This window comes from Gouania willdenowi, chromosome 6 (assembly GCF_900634775.1).
Source record: "Gouania willdenowi chromosome 6, fGouWil2.1, whole genome shotgun sequence".
NCBI classification, from domain to species: domain Eukaryota; kingdom Metazoa; phylum Chordata; class Actinopteri; order Blenniiformes; family Gobiesocidae; genus Gouania; species Gouania willdenowi.
Window position 1 is genome coordinate 12,480,161 of NC_041049.1, and position 24,251 is coordinate 12,504,411.

General features: G+C 34.4%; 2 protein-coding genes across 2 annotated transcripts in view; one reads left to right on the top strand and one right to left on the bottom strand.

Moving 5' to 3' along the window:
* The first annotated feature begins 1,261 nt into the window (after positions 1-1,261).
* Positions 1,262-19,914, top strand: LOC114465498 (adiponectin receptor protein 2-like). The gene is given in 15 exon segments (XM_028450539.1): positions 1,262-1,271; positions 1,836-1,893; positions 2,059-2,269; positions 11,985-12,152; positions 13,760-13,931; positions 14,975-14,982; positions 14,984-15,038; positions 15,041-15,144; positions 15,146-15,162; positions 16,535-16,547; positions 16,549-16,578; positions 16,580-16,648; positions 16,650-16,718; positions 16,876-17,070; positions 18,324-19,914. Coding segments are annotated over 15 exon segments (1,308 nt in total). The 3' UTR covers positions 18,453-19,914.
* A 3,064-nt stretch (positions 19,915-22,978) lies between these two features.
* The window catches only part of LOC114465885 (putative homeodomain transcription factor 2), a 45,398-nt gene continuing 44,125 nt past the window's right edge, over positions 22,979-24,251 (bottom strand). The window contains 1 exon segment of the mRNA XM_028451193.1: positions 22,979-24,244. Within this exon segment, the coding sequence (XP_028306994.1) occupies positions 24,224-24,244 (21 nt within the window). The 3' untranslated portion in view covers positions 22,979-24,223.

Here is a 24,251-nt window from a genome sequence, read left to right on the forward strand (position 1 = left end):
GAGAATGACCATGGTACCTTGATCAGGATCACTGATCCAGATAACTGTCAATATCTGGCAAAGATTATATATTCAGGAGACAATTAAGTTTATAACAAAACAAATAGTTGGTATTTAATACCAATTGATATTGTTTCAAAGCAGGGTCCTTTAATGAAAAGTAAATTGTGTTAAAGTTTTAATGGTCATCAGGTGACCTGCCCAACTTCTTTGCCTTCTTCTTCTTTAAATCTGTAGGATAGTTTGAGAACCTCATATGATAAATATTAGGAGATGTGACAGTTTTCACTAACTCAACTCATGTCTCCTTTGTATGCAGAGCTCCACAGTGACAGTTTCCACTCCCGGTCCTTCAAGTTTAGAGTTGTGTTCAATTTTTTCCAGTGGAGTTCTTTTTCCAGAACACTTCTCACTTTCTAATCACCTCACCTTGTTAATCATCATGACAGCTGTTTTTCTCTGCGTGTACCTGGAATAAGCTGGGAAACACATTGTAGTTGTCAAGACATAGAGTAAAGCTACTTGATGCCTTGCTTCTAAAATGACAGAGTAAATAAATATATTATCCCAGAATGTGACTTCTGTTGTTTCGGTAGATAAGAGATCAGCTTTCACCAAACAAAAAGAGTTGAGTACCGGTAAAAATCTTTGTAATTGTGGTCGATTTTGATATAAAAAAAAAAAAAGAAAAGAGAGGAGTAAGTCAGTAGACTGATGATAAAACTCTGTTATTCCAATGCGACAATTCAGTGCATTTCATCCTCCTTGTTGTGTAATCAGCCTCTTACTCACATCCTAATTTAAATGTGTGTATTTTGGAAATATATCCTCAGGTTTGCTGCTGTGTTTTCCATATTCCTTTTAGTTTATATTAAACTGATGTATGTTTAGTGTGTTTAATGATATGGGGATCCAGTGCTTAGGGATATGTTTGCATTGAACCTGTTTGTTAAGAGGAGTCTTTGTGTTTCTCCAGAATGAGTTGCACTGAAACAACAAAAAAAATAAACCGCAGTTGAACTTCTAGAAACATCAACACTAGCCTGATAGTGAGTGTTACTAGTAAAAACATGTTTGTAAGTTTATATAATTTCATTTATAGTGTATAATGATAATAATATAAAACAATGATTTACTAGATTTCAAGTTAGGATGCATAAGCATTCTAACTGTCTCGTTAATCTCTTCAGGGAACACTTGTACTTCCTGTGTGTGAATCCTGTTCCTGTACCCGTCACGTCTTGTTGCTAAGCAACTCGCCATGACAGCCAGTTGGCAGCTGTTAATTGGCTGCAAGTGTTTGTAGATTGAGTATGTCAAGGTCTTCAGTAGAATTTTGAAAGTAGCAGAAACAAAGCGATGGAAAATAAATGTCATTTTTGTGATGTGAGAAATGCAGACAGCAGCAGCTGATGTTTGTGTGTCACATTTTGAGCTAAATAATTACATTTTATGATTAGCCAGTGATAACTAAGCTGAATATGAAAGTTCATATGTTTGCGTATTTATAAAGTAGCTGTGGCTTGTGTTTTAAAAAAGACTTTCAATCAAGAGGTTTTTGTTGTTGTTTGATTCTTGTGTTTTTGCTTCCCATGTGTTGAAGCTTGAACCCTGAACATGGCAATGAAGGGGATAGTTCTTCAGTGTAAATGAGTTTAGTAATGTAAAGCTGTTTATGACTTCTGCTACAGGGATATTTAACTCTGAAACTAAGAATCCAAGAAGGAATTATCAGATTTGAGATACTAGACTAGAATGTTCACATAGATGTTTTTTTTTTTTACATTTTAAAATAAATATTATGTTTCACTCATTCAACCTTATTCTCTCTGCAGAGCCTACATATCAAACCAAGTCCAGCTCCAAGACTTCAGCCTCCTCAGTGGAGTCCAGGTTGGTTGTTCCGTCTTTACTTTACATTGTTTCAATCCTTTCACTTGAGGATTCATTAATTTTGATTTTCTTTTTTTTTTTAGGTTCAATCACAGCAGGATTTTTTCTGCATTTATAAGTTTGACCACCTGGGTCCCGCTAAGTTTCTTTTAGCTGTGGGTGAAGGATAGTCCAGCGTTTCAAGCTGGACGGGGGAGAGACGAACACAGCCGAAGGCTCGGCCTTCGTGCTGCGACACAGGACTTCAAATTTAAAAGAAAAACCAGCAGAGTGCACGCCTTCAGATCCAATCAGCGCTCAGGAGCAGGAAGACCTGCTCACCTCAGGTTCCTCAACCAGCCACCTCAGCACCACAGACTGCCTCTCACACAACAGGGTGAGTATCTGACACACACTGCGTGGCCCATTATGGCTCTATGGGTCACACAGTAAAAAGTTGTTAGCTTGAATATCCTGTGACTGATTCTTATCAGATGGGGTTATAAAGTTCCCATCATGTAAATTTTTTTTTTAAAGGACAAACTTTTTACTCAGTTTTAAGTTTTAATGTTTCAATCACTTGTCCGTGCTTGTTCTTTCTTCTTTTAAAACCCCATTATCTTTTCAAATATCTGTTATGTGGTGCTTTTTAACTTTCAAAGTAAAGGGCTTGATTTTTTTTTTTAAAGATTTGGGATTGTATAAACCTCATATGGTAATGTCTAATCAGTTTATTTTAAATAGGACTGAACACCTTGTTCAAAGTAAGACACAATCATGTTTGCATTGCTTGTGAACTCGTTAATGCAATTTCAGTTGTTTACCCGCCTGGACTAAAACAAAGAAGTCCTCAAAGCTTTTCATTGGTGTTGATGTAGCGGAACATGCTAACCCCACATATAATTAATTTAAAACCCAACTAAGAAAATTGCTTTTTAGGAATCAGATCTGCATCATCAGCCCTGATAGTCAGGAGTTCTCTTGCACTTTATTTTTTATTTATATTTAAAATATGTATTGAACAATTTAATGAAACTGACTAGGCATTTTTTAGGAGGATGAATCACAAAGTTTTATGAATGTTTTATACTGTTTTAGAATGTGACATTTTTTTATTCTACTAATGTTGATAGATTAGGTTTTAAGGGTGACTTTTAACTACTGTCCAGGGACAACAGATGAAAAATAGCCATTGGACTAACTCTGGTACATTTACTGTAATGTTGATGTATGTACATTGTCCCTGTCAAATAAAGAAAATAATAATAATAACCAGAACCAGCAGAGTTGAACCACCAGGGTTCCTGCAGGTTAATGGGGTTTCATGTTGTCTACTTCAACTGCAGGTTATTTGTTTTCTCCACGTCGATCCTAAGCTCATTTTCAGGCTCTAAATATCCTCAACGTTCTTACTTCCTGCAAGGCTTTTTCAAACCTAAAGATGAGTCACTCTCTGTCTGTCAGAGTCATTTACAAGGCTTTTGTGATGGGATCAGCTCTGCTGCTGCCTGATGTTTACTTTTATTCCATTTCCATGTCACTGAAGTGATGCACTGATTGAATGTTTGCAAGAATCCCAAAAATAGCTGAGATGGGTCTATTTAGAGGCTTTTCCTAAAGGAAAGTAGATGCTTTCCAGTACCAAAGTAGAGCAGTATAAGGAAAGTAACAAAACAAGGAGTAATGGGTGTGTGACCACCTGTCGAATGACATTATCATTTCTTCATTGTGTGTGTTCAGTTAAAGGGAGCTAATCTTTTAACACAGGAATATGTTGTGTAGACTTTCCACAATCAGGATTTTTGGGCTGAGTTAAAAAAAAAAAAAAAGAAAAAAGATCACTGATCCGATCATATGAATTCAGGTTGGTCATTGATCGGATCGGCAATTTAAGACATTACAGCCGATCATATTAATTACATAAAATGCAAAATATCTGTTGATCCGATATAGCCGATCAGATCGGGGTAAAGCCTAATGTTGTGTATACATTTTTTTTTTTTACCCGCTGTAACAGAGCACGGTCACCTGAGACAGTGTTAACTACACACACCTCCTTAAAGGTGGCTGTGTTTACAGCCCAAAGGCCAACTTTTAAAATATTTAGGAGCCAAGGTCAGATTATACTAACAATGTATTTTCCTCTGAAGAAGAATAATCTTTTTTACATTATTCAACAACCTTTTTTGTTTTTGAGTTTTCCGGTTTTTCCAGTATTTCCACTAATTTTGTGGAATTTGGCTGTTTTCCTTGTCATATCCTTTACTGAGAAGTTATGTCACAGTCTGTTACCTTTGGAGAAAGTCTTTAGAATGCCAATTTGATTTTTATACCTGGGGAAAAAAACAACTGATTATATAGACAAGGAGGGTGTTTCTTTAAAGGTAAAACATTGAAACTCTGTTTTTTCAAATGAAAGTCTTCTATAGTTGCTAAACTTCTCTCATGACCTATTTAAGAGGCTGATCCATAGAAAAAGATAAATTAGAAATTCATTGGTAAATCATTTCTTCTTCACATACATAAACAAAAATAAAATACATTTTATTGGGTGATTTTATCACTTGTACACTACTACACACATTAGGTAAAAACACAGACATTAGGTCTGGGCGATAAATTGGGTTTTGCACTGTATCAAAATTTCTATTTTAGGCAATATAGAAAAGAACAAGATTACATATGACAATATTATTTAATTTTAAACCTTATTTTGCATTGTAATAATAGTCTTAGAAGTTGCTGTTTTTGCTACTTCTTCCCTGTCTGTCTCACACTAATTTATTCCCCTTTTGTATCTTAGTGTCATTTTCTTAAAGGGGCCATGTACTGATAAGCACAACAGCTGTTTTTTGACTGCAACCCCTGAACGTGCCCTAAAAGACTCCACACTAGACTCTGAACTATACATACTATCCCTGATGAGAAAAAAAGGCCAAATTAGCACATGTTGATATTGTTTAGCTAGCTGTTAATAAAAGGGCCTGTGCTGTTGCTCTCGTGATTTGAACCCAGCATCATCTTTCTGGTAGGACTTTATTGAAAAAAATGTCAAGTTTTGAAAAAACATTGAGATATGAATTATGTCCATATCATCCAGCCCTAATAGATATAGACATTGTAAAAGTAATAGACAAAGTGACTTGATGATATTCCTAAAGGTTAATAATGTCTGTAGTGTGTATTTTTAAACAACACTCAATACTAGGAGTGGGCATTGCCATGAATGTGACGATACGACACACATTTTGCATGTCATGCTGATCATAATAATGGATTGGATTTTTTGTAGACACTCAAAGCACTTTACAGAATTAATTCATTACTGTATTCTTTCACTCCACACTTAGTGGTGGTAAGCTGCTATTGTAGCCACAGCTGCCCTGGGGCATACTGACGGAAGCGAGGCTGCCATAGTGCGCCATTGGCCCCTCCGACCACCACCAACACTCACACTACATTCATACTAGGCAATGTGGGTGAAGTGTCTTGCTCAAGGACACAATGACAGATACCACTGGGGCGACTGTCGCCCACTGTGGCTCCTGGAATTCTCAGTGGTTTCCCATCCATCTACTAACCAGGCCCAGACCTGCTTAGCTTCCGAGATCGGGCAATGACAGGCAGGTATGGTCACATGTGACTCTTTTTACGATACGATATATCCCTACTAAACGCAATATCAATAACTAGAAATTTCACCTGTAGAACAAATAACAAAATGTTTTTTTTTTCTTTTTGAACTTGTGTGAACAATTAAATGGTAACTAACTGCAATTCAAGTACCAATATCAAAAAGAAGTGGTATATTAATCGAACTGTTAATTTATATTTTTCACAAAATTTGCCCAAATAAATGTTTGCTTTTTTTTTTTTTCGTTTTAAAAAACATCATTCAGAAAAATTGATTTGGACATTTTTTTTAATTGATCTGATAATCGCGCTGTGAAATATCGTGATTAATTGCTGAATAGACTTTTTCTTACACCCTTTCTCAATATTGATTGAACTAAACAGCAATGAAACATTTGTTTTAAATAAAAAAGTAATCTTGTGTGCCATTGAGTTACCTAGCTACTATTGAAAGTGCTAGAATCCTAAGACGAGCTACATTATTCCCATTTTAAGAGCAGCAAATGGACAGACATCTGTTATAAAGCATGACAACACATCAAGTATTACGCAACTCTTTTTTTTTTTCCTTGTTCCAGTTGATTTTTAACAGTCTCTGAAAGGAATCTGTGTGACTTTGTTTTGGTGCTTCTGCACGTTTCCTGCTGATCTCTGGACCATGAGGAACAGTGAGAGCATAGCAGTGGTTTGTTATGTGACAGACAAACAGACCCTGTGTGTGTCTTCAGGACATGCTGTCACTCTTAGAGAGAGAGACACTATCCAAAATGTTACAGTTGCTTTTACCAGCGTTGTCCATTTGAGAGTCACATGTTGAGTCTCTGCCTATTGGCCAGAGGTCATGCTGTTCAAGGGTGAACTCATCCCTCTGTGGACGGTTTTATACTCCCACTCTTACTTCATTGGTTGACAGAGTTTCAGCTGGGCCTCCATTGGCTGGTGATTGGTTCAGAGATCCCACCCCTCAAAGTAGGAACACATGTGACTCTGTTTACGTCTTCCCTGAAGTTCTCTGTTTCTCTGAACGTTTTGGGTTTTCCTAAAACATGGCCCACTTTGTAACTGTCTCGCTCTCATTTATCACTGACAGTAAAGCTCTGCAGATTTGACATGAGGTGGATTGCATACACGTGTTTACAGCTCATTGAGGAAATCTGGAACCAATTGGATCCACTGTGTATATGTTTTTAGAAAAGATTTCTCTTCATTATTGGAATAAATAAAATTAAATTCCATGTTTAGCGCAGAAATAACTTGATTACTTTGTCATTTCTGTTGGTCATCCTTGTCTAGTTTCACAGTAGAGGGTTGTGTCTAGGGTGTGTGTGTGATCTCAGAAAGCATCGGATCAGAAGTATCACATTTATTTAAATTCGATTACTGAATTATAATTAGACTGAGCTGGTGAAGATGGTGCCTGCTTAGAATTGATAAATCTTCTTACTTCCTTTATCTCTCTCTCATTACAAACTGTACACACGTACTGCCTCAGACTTGCATGTGTGCACTCACTCAACCAACATATGTTCTCCTCATATCTAGCATACAACATGCATGCAGGACAGGTAAAGATTCATTTTCAATTAAACTTTTTAAACTCTAATTTTCAAGTCATCAGATTTGGTAATTTATTAGTGATGTCATTTTGTTTTAAAGGAATCCACCACTGTTTTTACAAATGTGGCCTAAAACCTTTGAAATGTACTTCTATGCCAAACAAAATGCATTAAACACCATATTCATTTTATTGCCTTTTAAAAATGGGACAAAGGTGCTATACAGGTTTAGAGCCTGTGTTCTGCCATTTTGAAATCACGTGATTGATGATGTCACATGGCCCCATTTGCCTGTAAACATTCCATTGTTTCCTATTAGAGTGAAACATTTAGCCTACTTTTTAGATCATTTAGCAGCTTTTTAGGTCAAAATGACAATTTGTGCTGCTTTTTGTTGCTCTAAATCAGTGGTGCTCAAACTTTTTTGGCCCAAGTACCCCCTTTGTCTGACTAAAACATTTTGCTCAGAATACAGTATTATGAAAAAAAAAAAAAAACTAGAGCATAATTATGAAATGAATAAGTGAAAACAAACATTTAAAAGAATCCCATTGTAAATAAGTAAAATGAAACAGTATTTAGTGCCTCCTGAATAGATTTATTTCTACAGTTTTGATCAGTTTTGGTAATCTGCCTGGTGTGGGACCTTGTATTTTCATTTCATGTTTTAATTAAGATCATTTCATCATTATTATTATGATCATCATTTTGAACTAAAAATAAACATTATAAAACCCCATATGTTTCATGTTTTTTTTGTTAATTTTCACCTTTTCTCTCTCTCAAGTACCCCCTGTAGTGCCATTGCGTACCCCCATTTGAGAAACACTGCTCTAATGATCAGGAAAAGTAAAGATGCTAATGTAAACCTCTTTTGTTTACCTAAAGAGGATAAAAAACAGTTTGCCACCCCAAAAAAGTAGTCTGCGGAGACATGGGCGACAGTTCCAACTCTGTGGTTCGTAGTAGACAATGAAGCAGAGAAGAAGAGTCTCCAAAATCACATGATTTTATGATGGCAGAACACATGCTCAAAAACGGTAAAGTAGTCTCATTTTAATGAAACAAACATGGTTTAAAATAATGCGAGGAATGTTAGGAATAAATCTTCTAATAAGTACATTGCAAAGGTTTTAGGCCACATTTGTAATAACAGTGGAGGGTCCCTTTAATAATGATGTTTATATAATCCACAAATGTTCTGCTGTAGCTTTTTTCAAATTATTCAAATAATACTGTCTCTGATATTTTGGAAAAAAGTTATTGTGGTGTTTTCAAGGAAATCATGTTCCTAGAAAAACGGGAACGTTTCTAGGGTGGTGTATGACATAATGTGTTTAACCACGTTAGGCCTCCAGACCCTTTTAGTCAATCATGATGAACTGTTATTTAGTTAACACACACACACAGAAACTTGGCTCTGCTGTAATGACTTGCTGATGACAGGCAGCTGACCCTTCATCACGCGTTTGGGTCGTACTGCTCTATCAAAGCCTGACTGAATCTCCTACTCATGTTATGTCTGTTTACAGCAACTTCAGCAGAGAAACTGGCAACTGGTCCATTTCTATCACCTGCTGCCGAACGTTTCCCCATCTGGATTAAGTTTAACGCAGCTGAAAAAAAACCTTGCACGGGAACGGCTTCTCTTCCTTCCTCATTTAGCACGTGTTACTTTTATTTTAGCATTTGCTAATTCAAGACTAGATTTATATAAAATCTCACTTTCACTTCCTTCAGTTGTGCAATGTGTTATAATTTCCAAACCAGAGTTCCCTGTTTTTGTTTTTCTGCAATCAAGAAAAACAACAAACAGCCACTAAATCACAGTCTAGTGAAAACCTGAGGCAGGTTTCGCTAATGTTCAGCTGTGACACACTACTAGACGACTATTGTTGTCATTTGTGCTTTATAAATAAAGTTGAATTGAATTGAATCAAGCAACCAGATGCAATCCACTTGGTCAGGCTGCAGAAATTTCAGTTGATGGGTTTATGGCAAAAATGTATTTTTAGGTCAAAGAAAGTTGTAGTTTTTAAGTAAACCATAATATTTTGGAAAACGTCATGCTCCCGACTTTGTGCTCGGCAAGGCAATGCAAATTTATTTGTACAGTGCATTTCAAGCAAGGCGATTCAATGTGCTTTACATAATTAAAACGTGCAACAGAAAAAGTTTAAAAATCAATAAAACATTCAAATCAGCTGTAAAAACATTTAAAATCATTTATTTTTAAATATAAGAGCAGTGCAAGTTCAGCCAATAAGTGTTGCTCTGCTCTCACCTCAGTGATGCAGTATTATTGCTGTTTGCTCCCTGTTTAGTAGAAAATGCCTTCACTTGTGTGTGTGAAATGTGTTTATTTATGTTTATGCTTTGAATTAATGTATGCTCCTGTTGTTTGTAGTCCTATCATTTGAAGCTTCTTAAATATGCTTCAAGGACACACACGCAGAGACACACACACACGTGCACATACGGTTTACCCTTCAGGAATGACCTCTTTGTGCACTGCAAGCCTGGCAGCATCTGGATTTAAAACCAACTTCTACATTTCACGCATACATGCACGCACGTGTTACTGACACACGTGCGTGCACACACGCACGATCACCTACAAAGACTGCAGCACTCACATGCCTATTGGCAGTCACCCAGATACCCTGTGCTCACATAGTGTACTCCATCACTGTGGCACACACACACACACACACACACACACCCCCCCATGGAATCGATGTCAGGTGTCTCCTTTATTATATTATAGGATTTATTACAATGTGTTTTTTACACTCACTTGAATCGAGGGTTGATGTGTGTGCGTGCACGTGTCAATTGTCGGACGGAGACGGAGATAAATCCAAGTGTGCTACAGCATACCTTCATTTTTACAGAAGATTTAAACACTTCTGGTGGACACGCACTGAAACTCAGGCCCAAATGGAAACCGATGCCACCAAAGCATGCAGTGTGGGTTTCTGATGCTCGTAAGGCACATGTATCATGTATCACATGTTTGGAGCATCCAATTCGGCCAGCAAAAGAAAGAAAACATGAATCGTGTGTAAATGAAACTCAACAAATCCTTCACTTTCCTCAAATGATGGCATATTATCCTTAATTTTGCCGGTAAATAGAAATTGGTCACAAAATGTAGGGCATTTAAGGTGAAGATCCTGTTAGGACTAATCTGTCATTTATTGCGTGGATATAGTTGATTTCTTACATATTTTCTAATTTATGTATACGTAGAAGTGCAAACTATGTTGAAATTACTTGTTTTCTTGCAGAAAATCTGTGGCCCACTTGAGATCGAACTGCTCTGTATTTGGCCCCTGAACTAAAATGAGTTTAACACCCCCCTGTCAAAAGGAATACGTCTGTTCAGCATGATTTCAGTATCTCTAGGTCCTTTTCTCTTATTTTGTTTGATTGTTAATTACTCACTACAGTGTTTACCTTTGCTTCATGCTTCTCTCTGATGCTCTAAAGCACAACGTTTTACAAGCTTTGTTGTTATTGTTTCCTTTGATGTTTTTGTGTGTGTGGAGACGTTTGTCTTCAACGTTTAGATATAAAAGCTTTGCATTTAACCTTAACATGTGCACATGCAGCCTCTAAACTCCATTTGAGTTCACTCGCTGCAAGCCACAGTGTCACTGCGTGTGCGTGTGCGTGTGCGTGTGCGTGTGTGTGTGTGTGTGTGTGTGTTATGATGAAGGACTGTATTTATCACAAAGCGCCAGCTTTAATAACGTGCTCTCCAGCTGTGGCAGCCATTGTCACTTATTATTCCCTTCCACCAACGCACACAAGCAGTGCTTTCTTAGAACGAAAATTAGTTTTTAATTTATTGAGTTTTCTTTTATTTGAATCGATACCTTTTTTGATGTGTTTCCATTTTAGTTAATTTCATTTATGGTCTCACCTGAAGAAGCTGGGATCTACTAAAGGGGAGATTTTCAGTCGGTTTATTTCAACCTTTTAGTCCTTCTGTCACTTTTTCGTTTTCTTTGAGTGTCGGCTGCAATTTCATTTGATGGTAAATAGATTTACAATAACAATATGGACATTTGCATCCCTTTTAAGGTGAAGAATTGTTATTCTTACCCGATGGGTTAATGTGAACGTCTTTGTTGTCATCTCACTGCACAAAGAAGCACTACTGACTCTTTATCAATGATATTTAAGTAACAGTGTAAGAAAAAATCAATTCAGTGATATATTGCGATATTTCACAGCAAGATTATAGAATCAATCCAAAAAATGTCAAATTCGATTTTTTTGTAATCACGTTTTTTAATGAAGAAATCCATTTAATTGCGCTAACATATGCATAGCACATAAACGCCCGGTCACTAGGTGTCAGTGAACCACATCAGACCTTGTTAAACTTCCTTATTCCTCAGTGCATTTTAGCTTGTAAGTTGAGTGCATTTTATTTTTATAAAACATACTGGTAACTTTTATAGATGTATGTGGTTATTATTATTATTATTATTATTATTATTATATTATTATTATTATTATTACTTGTTCTGATATTTGTACTTGAAATACAGTTGGTTTCCATTTACTTGTTCTCAAAAAGTTAACTTTTTTTTTTTAAATATAAATTGTATTTCATACCATATTTTACTTTTAATGGTGAAATTTGTAATTATTGATTTCACAATATATCACGATGTATATCGTATTGTTTAGTATTGGAACATATCCTATTGTGACATGTAAAACGCGAATCGTATCATCAAATTCATGGCAATGCACACCATTAGTTTTAAGACCAATTGTAGTGATGTTCTTCACAATAACTTCAATAATAAATTCTATAGTTTGTCATTGGTAATTACTAAGTTTAGTCTAGTTTTATAGTAATTAGCGCCAGTCTCACTGATAACTGTCACTTTCTCTTCTTCCCAGAGTGTCCCAGAGTCAGACAAGGACAGATGGATCAACGAAGAAGACGAGAGAGGAGGAGAAGGAGCGGAGAAGGAGGGTGAGAGGAGCAGTGATGAAGGCTTCATGGGGATGACTCCACTGCTGCAAGCTCACCACGCCATGGAGAAGATGGAGGAGTTCGTACACAAGGTATTGAGCTTAAAAACAAACACACACTCCCACTCTGTGTGTAGGTTTAGGACGAGTGTGTTTAAGTCCCTCTAAATTACTCACTCCTCCTCTCAGAGCGCTGTTGTTCTAACACACACAGGCCGTTTTATAACAACACCAACTCCATAAAGCTCACAGACAAGCACGTAGTAAAAGAGGGGGAAAGACTGACATAAAGTTTTATGTTTCACGACAACATCATACAACTTTATTGCTGGAAAAATAGCCTGTATGCAAAGTCTGAGCCGGAGACAAACAGTAAAACATCCCAGTTAGTAGAAAGCAGTGGAGTGAAAGAATTCATGTTAATAAAACCACAAAGGACTGGGTTTCACTCCATCTGTCCTGAACTGGTTTTACATGTGAGGAAAGCAAATAAATAAATAAATCTGTCTGAATTATAATAATACATATAATTTTTTGTGTAGTTAAAGTAAAACCTCTGCTGATATAATTATTTCTAATTTAATTACAAGGTATTTGAAAGTAGAAGTGGTTAGAAGTGAAAAGGAAGTCATTTCTTTTTAATTGAAATTATATTCTAGATACTATAGTAGTAGTAATACAATTGAATTATTTTATTTTATTTGGAATTATCTGACACATTTCCACAGGAACTTAAGCTCAAGTATTTTGGCAATATTAAAAAATAGAAACTTTTCACGAGAAGTATTTACTGAAATTAAGCATAAATTGGGAGTAATTTTTAAATCTCTGTATTATCCAAACATGAATATTGGCATCCAAGCAAAATAACATATAACATTTCAACCGTCTTATTATTAGTAATTCATAATTTATTGAATTTTTGTGTTGTTAATGTAAAACATCTGCTGATATAATTCTCTCTAATTTAATTATAAGGTATTTGAAAGTAGAAGTGGTTAGAAGTCATTTGTTTCTCATTTAATTAAATAAAATAGAAATTATATTCTAGATACTGTATTAGTTTTAATTATTTTCTTTTACTTTAATTTTGAATAACTTTCTTTTATTTTTGCAGAGGGAAAACTAAACATTTTCACTGTATAAATTGTTTATAAAGTAGTCGTCATGTACGTAAAGGTTTAAAACAATTATCTGCAAACTGTTTCCCAACTGAGGTTTGTGTTTTATTTTGTCAGAAATTTTGAAAAAACAAAACGACTAACATGTTATAAAAACAAAGAAAAAATCTCTTTAGTTAGATCCTGTATTTATTTATTTTGTGTAGTAACAGACCAGTGCTGCCAGTTTGATCATTGTGTTCTAAGCCAAACCATTTACTCACAATACTGTACCAGTGCTTCTGTTTGCTGTATCAGGCTTCACTTTATTTATTTACATCTCCTGACCTACAAACAGATAGATCGTCTGACTGTTCACCACACACACACACGCACACACACACGCACGCACACACGCACACACACACACACACACACACACACACACACAACTTTGTTTTATTTTACTGACCTTCAGTAAACAACAGCTGTTTCCCATTAAGAGCAGATTAACGGTCAAACATGTCTCAGTGTTTTCATTCTAACAGTAGCATACAAACTCAGCAGCTCACTCGGATGTTTTTGATATGAACCAATCAGGTGTGGGAAGGCCGGTGGCGTGTCATACCTCACGACGTGCTCCCTGATTGGCTGAAGGACAACGACTTCCTGCTTCATGGCCACAGGCCGCCCATGCCTTCGTTTCGTGCCTGCTTTAAAAGCATTTTCAGAATCCACACGGAGACGGCAAACATCTGGACACACCTACTCGGTATGAACACACACACACACACACACACTCCAATATATTGATAATATATTCACTGCTCCTGTTTAGTTTGAGGCAGAACTCCACTGTGGTTGTAAAAGCTGAGCTGCAGATTATTGTCGATACAATAAATCCTAAATATCTAATCTGGAGATAAAAGGAATCATTTAAAGCTTGTGTCAAACTCGAGGCCCAGGGCTCAAATCTGGCCATTTAAAACATCCTAATTTGCCTTTCGTTAATTTGATTTTATGTAATTGGTGTGACATTTTAAAATAAATGGTAATTTTTTTTTTTTTTTTTTAATGTATAAACAACTTGAAATGTGAAATTTATGATTATTATTAAAGTTATTTAAAATTTCTAAATTTAATGAAAATTGCCCGTCACACAAAGATTTTTTTGTAGTTGCTTTTCTTAATGGGTTTTATTTATTGTATTTTTGTTGTTTAATAGATTTCTGGATATTTTTGTAGTTATCCTGTTTTTTTTTTACGTTATTTTGATTATTTTATTGTTTTTCTTTTCTTTTTTTTGTATTTTACTATCATTTTGTGTATTTTTGGGTGTTTACTTTGGGGGGCGGCAGTTGCACGTCTGCACTAGACACTAGAATTTATGTGGTGTTTTTTTCCCCAGTTGTGTTTACTCTAAAGTTGGTCTTGAATTTGATTTCAAATGGCAATAAAAAGTCTTGAATTTAATTTGACTAAAGCTGTAGGAACCCTGCATACGACATATTTTATATCATTTATTCATGGAATGTAAAGTAACACTAATGTGGAAATTGTGGCCCACTTGAGATCAAACGTATCTGTATTTGGCCCCTGAAATAAAATGAGTTTGTCACCCCTGGTTTAAAGCTATGAATAAGCTTGTTTCACTACTGCCCCCTCGTGTTTCACTGTGGTATTGCATAGTCTTATGTCATTAACATTTGTGCTTTTGACTTGATTTTCCTATTTTTCATTCAGCAAAGGCTAAGCTACAGAAATAATGATTTTTAGAGTTTTCCAAACTCATCTAAAAGTGTTTTCTCTCCACAGGTTGTTTGTTTTTTCCTCTGCCTGGGCCTCATGTACATGTTCAGACCCAACATGTCTTTCGTGGCTCAGTGCAGGAGAAGGTGGTGATAGGGATGTTCTTCCTGGGAGCTGTGCTCTGCCTCTCCTTCTCCTGGCTCTTCCACACCGTTTACTGCCACTCAGAGGGAGTTTTCTAGAGTCTTCTCCAAGTAAGAAACACACACCAGCACGACAGGGTAGGGGTCAATTACTTTGTTCAATTACAATTCAATATTCAATATCAATGTGTAATTACAACTCGATTACACTGACCGACATTTTTTCCAATTACCTTTAAAATTGAAATGATTGTTTTTCCCTGTAAGTTGATTACAATAAGTTCTCAATGACTAAAGTTCAGTTACAATTAATCCAAATTACTGAGCCTTTAATAAATAACCCCAAAAAACGTATAGCCTTGCTCTTGTGTTAGCTTTCTGTTAGCATCTCTTATAACGGGTCACTTTTGACTGTCTTAAATCAGCTGTAAAATATACTAAAAACATATTATTTAACATTCTAATTTGTTTTTCATGTCTTGGTTTCATTGTAGGCTTCCTAATCAATGAAAATATTGGTATTAATATTTATGGTAATAGTAAGAAGAGTCTAACATTAGCCTGACGTTAGCATTAACCTAAGCTTTAGCTTAGCATTAATCTAATATTAGCCTAGCATTAGCAATAGCCTACTAGCCTTAGCCTAACCTTAGTAATAGGCATAGCATTGGTATTATCCTAGCATAGCCAAGTATTAACCTAGCAATAGCATTAGACGAGCAATTAGCAATAGACTAGCCATTGGTATTACGCTAGCATTAGCACTAACCTAGCATTAGCTAAGCATTAACCTCGCAATAACATTAACCTAACATTAATAATAGCCTAGCATTAGCACGAACCTAGCATTAGCTAAGCATTAACCTAGCAATAGCATTAACCTAACATTAATAATGGCCTAGCATTAGCACTAACTAGCATTAGCTAAGCATTTAACCTAGCAATAACATTAACCTAACATTAATAATAGCCTAGCATTAGCACTAACCTAGCATTAGCTCAGCATTAACCTAGCCAATAGCATTAACCTAACATTAATCATAGCCTAGTATTAGCACTAACCCTAGCATTAGCTCAGTATTAACCTAGCAATAGCATTAACCTAACATTAATAATAGCCTAGCATTAGCACTAAACCTAGCATTAGCTCAGCATTAACCTAGCAATAGCATTAACCCTAACATTAATATAGCCTAGCATTAGCACTAACCTAGCATTAGCTAAGCATTAACCTAGCAATAACATTAACCTAACATTAATAAAGCCTAGCATTAGCACTAACCTAGCATTAGCTCAGCATTTAACCTAGCAATAACATGAAAAGATTAAAAGTAAGGATGCACTCCAGCATGTGATTACTTCATAATTACAATTAATTATCAGTTAACACGATTACAATTATAATTAACCACAACCCTGCTGCATGCGTCTGTGGTTTACCATGGAGACGTGGTCAGTCCTGTTTTTGTCTTTTATTTTGAAGGTGGGACTACAGTTGGTATTGCCTTCCTGATCATGGGCTCGTTCGCTCCCGTGGCTCTACTACTCGTTCTACTGCTCTCCTCAGCCCTGCTTCATCTACCTGATGGTGTGTGTGTGCTGGACTGGCTGCCATCGTCGTCTCCCAGTGCGACTTCTTCTCCACTCCACAGTACAGAGGGGTCAGAGCAGGAAAGGACAAACACCCACAATGCATTGCACCTGGTAACCTCAATACCATTAATCTGCTCCACCACAAGCATGCAACATCGAGGATGAAACAATGAACTACAAAATAAAAGTTTAGTTAGTGTAACCTCACCTGTGTGTTGTTGTGTGCTCCAGGTGTGTTTGTGGGTCTTGGGGCTGAGTGGTGTGGTTCCCACTCTGCACTTTGTGATCAGTGAAGGTTTGATCAAAGCCACTGCCATAGGACAGATAGGATGGCTGCTGCTCATGGCCATCCTCTACATCACTGGAGCCTGTTTATACGCTGCACGCATCCCAGAGAGGTTCTTCCCTGGAAAGTGTGACATCTGGGTGAGTGAACACATTATTTAGAGCAGGGGTTCTCAACCTTAGGGTCAGGATCCTATTTGTGGTCACTTGAAGACTAGGAGGGGGTCTCCAGATGCTTTCAAGAAACTAATATATTTTTATATATTAATTTTATGCCCATTTTTGATTTTTTAAAAAAATTCTTTTTCTGCAACTACACCAAACTTGCCATATTTTAACCTATTTTTATTACTTTTTCTTGCCATAATTTTGCTCCTTTTAATGCATTTTTGCTTCATTACTCTTATTCTGCCAGTTCTCTATCAAATTTTAATGCATTTTTCTGCACATTTTTTCTACTTTCAAGACATATTTGGCTCCTATAAACCATTTTCACCACTTTTCCCACTTAATTGTCTCATGTTGACCATTATTGTCAACCTCTTTTCACCATATTTTTATGCTTATTTTTGCCAATTTAACCACCTTCACAAATTCATGTCCATTATTTGCTAGTTTAAATTAATTGTCCCAATATTGATTTTTTGAACATTTTTTTTTTTTACCTCTCCTCTTTCTGTTTTTGACCCACTTTAATTTCCAATTTCTGTGGTTTTTAAAATCCCATTCACACACTTTTTGTCACTTTTAACCAATTTTATGTCTGATGACTATATACTAAGGCACAAATAATAATAAACATCCTGGATACCAGTGGATATTATTCAGATAAATGTATGAATGACTTTTCAATCAAACACAAACCTGGGGAATCATGTAACAGTTCTATGACTTACACATACTGTACGTAGTTAACAATAATTAAAATATGTTTCATATTTAGTTCAGTAGAGCATTATTTTACATTTAAAAATAATTTACATTGAAGGAAATAGTGACAGAAAAAAAGGCTCAGACACATAAAAAATATTCAAACCAATATTTCATGGCGTTTCATGAAAAACTAATTGGATGATTGAATATTTTTTAGTGTATTTTACATTTATCATAAGAGATGCTAACAGAAAGCTAACACAAGAAGAAGGTTATGTTTTATTGGCTTATTTAGTAAAGGCCCTGTAATTGTAAATTGTAATTGAGAGCATAATTTTAATTGACTGTGGATAATAGAAGACGTAATTGTAATTAAAAAAATGTATTGACCCCAAGCCTGGAGGCTTTCAGGAGAGGCTGGAGGGAATCATTTTGTTTGTTTTGGCAAATAGAAAATAAAATGTTGTAAGGAAAGAATGTAGTAGATGAATAATGAATGGATGTTTGTTTTTCTCCTACAGTTCCACTCTCATCAGCTCTTCCACATCCTGGTCGTTGCCGGAGCTTTCGTTCACTTTCATGGCGTCTGTAACCTGCAGGAGTTCCGTTATACAGTGGGAGCTGGATGTGCTGATGATGGAGCCCCCTAACACACCACACACACACACACACACACCACCAACCAGCCTAGCGTAATAACCACCGGACCCCCTCCCAGGGGGCGCTGTTATAAACCAACACAGAGACTGTGACGCTGCTCTGCTTGGTTTTATGAAGCAGGTTTTTGGCCTCCAACAGGTTTCTGACTCAGCGTTTTCTTCCCTCATTATTGGTTTGATTTAAAGGAAGAAGAAGAAGAAGAAGAAGAAGAAGAAGAAGAGTAGTGGTGGCTTTAAAACAAGATGAAGGGTTTATTTTTCTTTCTTCGCTAAACGCTGTTTTCTACGTCACTTTTTGACACTGTGAGAACGTTAGTACTGCCTCTGAGAGTGTGAGTAATGGACAGCAGAGAGGGAGGAAATGCAGGTAAATGTCACTGAGGTTTCCATGTATATAAGAGTTCTACATTTTGGGTTACAGATTTGTATGAAATATATATAAAAACCATTAAAAAAGTTATTAAATGAGGGTTGGTATGTGTGAGGACTGAGTTGAATGTGAGGAGACGAACAAACATCTGTTGCTCTGAGGAAGAGGAAGAGGAAGAGGAGGAAATTTAAAGTAATGATCTAAAAACGTCTGAATTTATTTGTTCTGATTTCAGCTTCAGTTTAAACATTTTTTCTTTTTTTTAAAGGGTCGTTGTGTTTAAATCTGGACGATTTGACATAAATTCTTAATTAAATCTGCTCAAATTTCATCTTTTTTTTTAGACTTTTTGAAATTTCATATCAACCTTTTGTCGACATGAAGCTTTTGTTCTTAAAATAAAATGAAAATATGGAGGCATTATTACACACATTTAAACTAAGTTGTCAGTATTATTTCTGAATTTTTCAAACTAAAATCTGTGTTTTGCTTAGTTTTTTTTTTTTTTGTGGCTTTAAAACAAACTAAACTCACTCCATTCAGAACTTTAAGGATTTATTTAGTTTTTCTAATGTCTGTGATGTGATTCACGTCACAATATGTTTTTATGAAAGAAAAGCTGACTTGGTTTTGAGTTTGTTGCCAGTAAAAACCCTCTTCCTCTTCCTCTTCCTCGTCCTAGCTTTGATAAAACTCCTCTTCCTGTTCTGATTGAGTTGTAATTTAATTTTTCCTTTCCTGTCATTCATTTCTAAGCTTTAATTCCCTCTTGTTTTGTGAGTGACAAACGTCTCCTGTAAGGGCTCATAAACAGTCTCTGACTGAAAAACACACGACAAACTTTGTGTTTGTGACCAAAACCAAAATCTCACAGAAATCATTGCTCAGCTCGTTTCGATGCGATCACTGATTGTTTGGTTCTTGTTTGTTTGGTCATGATTTGATTCGGTTTTGATTTAGTTTCTATTAATTTATTTCCTTTGAAGTGTTTGTTGAAGCACATGTTCTGATGGGAGTGTTTGGTTGCAATAAACCTTTATATCTGCTGTATTGTTCTAATAAAAAGCCTTTTTGAACCTTTTACTTTGTCTCATCATGGACTTTATTTTTCAAATCAATGATTTTTAATTCTTCAAATGGGAGGGAATTTTGATCAACAAGATTAAGCATAATAAATAGAAAACCTTTGAATTTTTTCTGAGATCAGGCAAAAAATTGAAAAATGTTCGATTATTTTTCTGATATTTTTACATAAGACATAATGGAAACATTTTAAAAACTTTTATTCTGAGATAAGGCATAAAAATGGAAAATAATGGAATTTTTATGTAAGACAAAAATGGAAAAAAAAAATTGTAATAAGGCAAAAACATGGAAACATTTTGAAATTGTTTTCTGAAAAATTTTTACCAAAATGGAAAAAATTGGGCAATTTTTTTTCTGGATAAGCATGAAATAGATTTATTTTATTTTTTTTAATCTAAAATAAGGCTATAATAAGGCATAAAAATAGAAAAAAATAGATTTTTTCTGAAATAAGCACAAAAATTGAAAAAAATTTGATTTTTTTTCCTGAGATAAGGCATAAGAATAAAAAAAAAAAGATTTTTTTTCTGAAATAGGGCCATAAAAATGGAACATTTTGAAAATGTGTTTCTGAGATAAGGCATAAAAACGGAAAAAAAGATTATTTTTTTCTAAAGTAAGGCTATATTAAGGCATAAAAATGTAAACAATTTGGAAAAAATGAAACTTTTTCATTTTTATTTTGTATTCTGAGATAAGGCAAAAAATGAAACATTTTCAAAAATTAGATTAGATGAGACAAAAATCTAAAAATGTTGGGTTAAAATTAAATGGAAACATTTTAGATTTTTTTATTCTGAGATATGGCATAAGAATTGAAACATTTTGGAATTTTTTCTCTGAGATAAGGCATAAAAATAAGAAAAAAAATGATTTCCCCCCTAAAATAAGGCTATAGAAAGGCCTAAAATAGAATATGTTTTTGAGCTAAGGCAAAATATTTAACATTTTCAAAAATGTTTTTACTGAGATAAAACATAAACATCAAAAAAAAAAATGATTTTTTTTTCTTGTTTTTTCTAAAGTAAGGTTATATTAAGGCATTAAATGGAAACATTTTAGATTTTTTATTCTGAGATAGGGCATAAGAAATTGAAGCATTTTGGAATTTTTTTTCTGAGATAAGGCATAAAAATAGGGGGGAAAAAAAAATGATTTCCCCCCTAAAATAAGGCTATAATAAGGCATACATTTGAAAAAAAATGATATATGTTTTTAGAGCTAAGGCAAAAAATTTAACATTTTCAAAAATGTTTTTACTGAGATAAGACATAAAAATCGAAAAAATTTAGATTTTTTTTTTTCTTCTTTTTTCTAAAGTAAGGTTATATTAAGGCATTAAAATGGAAACATTTTAGATTTTTTTATTCTGAGATAGGGCATAAGAATTGAAACATTTTGGAATTTTTTTTCTGAGATAGGGCATAAAAATGTTTTGAACATTGTTAAAAATATTTTGAAAAAAATTCTGAGATAAAGCACAAAAATAAAAATAAAAAAATACATTTTTCCTTTAAATAAGGCTATAAGGCATAAAAATAGAAAAAAAAATTGATAATTTTTTTGAAATGGCATAAAAATGGAAACATTTTGAAAATTTTTCTGAGATAAGGCATAAAAACGGAAATAAATAAATAAATCTAAAGTAAGGCATAAAAAATGTAAACAATTTGGAAAAAAATGAAACATTTTTTTATTTTTTTTTAAAAAATTCTGAGATCAGGCAAAAAATGGAACATTTTCAAAAATTACATTAGACTTTTTGTCTTTTTCTAAAGTAAGGTTATATTAAGGCATTAAAATGGAAACATTTTAGATTTTTTCATTCTGAGATAGGGCATAAGAATTGAAATATTGTGAAATTTTTTCTGAGCTAAGGCATAAAAACGGGAAAAAAAATATGTTTTTCTAAAGTAAGGCTATACTGAAGCATAACAATGGAAACAATTTGGAAAAATTGAAACATTTAAAAAAATATATATTCTGAGATCAGGCATAAAAATGGAACATTTTCAATTTTTTTTTTGTATTGAGATAAGACAACATCGAAAAAATGTTAGAGTTAGGGTAAGGGTTTCTTCTTTTTTCTAAAGTAAGGTATTAAAATTTTAAGGCATTAAAATGAAAAGATTTTAGATTTTTTTATTCTGAGATAAGGCATGAAAATAGAAAAAAAATTCATTTTTTTTCTGAATAAGGCATAAAATGGAAAACAATTTGAAAAAAACTAGGAAAAAAGGTTTTTTTTCTAAGATAGGGGCAAAAAATGGAAATTTAGATTTTTTTTATTCTGCGATAAGGCATAAAAAACAGAAAAAAAATAGATTCTTTTCTGAAAAATATTGGTTTATTTTTGTGATGTTTTTATACAAGATTAGGCATAAAAATAGAAAAAATATTTAAAAAAAAAAAAAATTAAGGCATGAAAAGTGAATTTTTTTTTATTTTTTTCTGAAATAAGGCATGCTAATGAAAAAAAAATGTTGGATTATTTTTCTGATATTTTTATGTAAAAAAAAAAAATGGAAACATTTTTAGCTTTTTTTCTGAGATAAGGCAACAATTGAAAACTTTAGAATTGAATTTTTTTTTCTATGATATGGCTATAGCCTTATCTCATTAAATCTTTTAGGCAAAAAAATGAAAAAAAATGTGGATTATTTTTCTGATATTTTTATGTAAGACAAAAAAATTGAAACATCTTAGTTTTTTTTCTGAGATTAGGCATAAAAATTGGAAAAAAAATGGGTTATTTTCTGAGATGAGGCTGGAGTAAGGCATATAAATTGAAAATTTTTTGAATTTTTTTTGAGAAGGCATAAAAATAGAAAAAAATTCGATTTTTTAAAAAAATAAAGCATAAAAATGGAAAACTTCTATAAACATTCCTTCCTGTAGTTAGAAAAACCCAGAGTCAAAGCATTCAACATTATTTTTTTTTATTTTTCTTATAAAACATAGAGCTCGTGGACAGCGTTCACAAAAAGCAAAAAAAATCTTTGAATATTTGTCTCTGAAAAAAAAAAAACACCAGCACAACAACGAGTCCTTCACTGTCGTCCTTCGTTCAGCTCAAACTTTTTTGTTCTTTAAAACAGAAAAAAACAAACTAAAAAACGCTAGAACACAGAGATTTCAAAGTGTGGTGCTACAAATACATTCGTTTTCCCAGCAGATGCTGACACAAATAAACATAAATAAGCACTTTGGTCTTCCTCCTCAGACGCACTGATGATGATGATGATTGATGATTATACGAGCACTTGAACCAGGATATCGTCCCGTACAACGTACTTTAAAATAAAATATGCAAACACAGTCAAGATGTAACTTCTTCCATTCAAAGACGGAGGTTTTTTTTTTTTAAAGTGCTCGTGAGCGAAAAAAAAAAAAACAACAGACTTAATCCACAGCTCGATTAGCTTTACGTTAAAAAGCCAATTTTGCTTTTTGATTTGGCAACACAACCTGTTCTGTTGCTGCTGTTTGTTTCTAGAACCAAAAAGTTTATTTCTTTTTTGTATTTAGTTTAAAACGCTTAAACGATTCGCTGTCTGTTAATAACAAAATATTTATTCTTCAAAATGCGGAAAAAAAAAAAAAAAAAAAAAAGACATTTTAAATGTTTCCACATAAAAGAGAATATATTAAAAAAGTAAGTTAAACGAGTGATGACGTGTTGAGGAGAATACTGCTGAAGCTGTCAGGAAAATAAAACACCATTAGCAAATACTTGACGTGACTTCTAAGGATGAAGTTTACGTTGCCTGGACGATTGTAATCCTGCTTTAGCTTTTTGAATGTGTAACAATGACTTATTCTCACACCTGTTTTCTACAAAACGCTGTGATTATCGAGAGACTTTAACACTTTTTTTACATTCTTATCTGTGAAAAACAGAAAGGATGAACTTAAGTCTGAAAAAACAAGTGAGCGACTGTGGTTTGAAGCTTTAGCTCGACTGTGTTCAACCTCCTCCATGAAATGCAGGGTTTTAATGACGTCAAAGCGCTGTGCACAGCCTTTAGATGAAATCTGTATAACATAAGGTACAATAAAAATAGAAAAAACAATAAAATGACTCATGCTTTCTAAGAGAACTGAATCCTCACAGTGAACAACGTTGAACACTTTGTGTCGTATCGTGAACAGAAACGAGGAGAAGGTGAAATAAAAACACTGAGCAGGTAAATAAATAGTGTTGGATTGCACGGAGTCGGAGGTCGAGCACGATGTCGTGTCCTTCAGTGACGACCAGGGAGTCACACGCGTCTGTTCAGTGACGCGGAGCGGCGACGCAGGGATGTCATGATTTGATCTTCCACAGCTGTGGA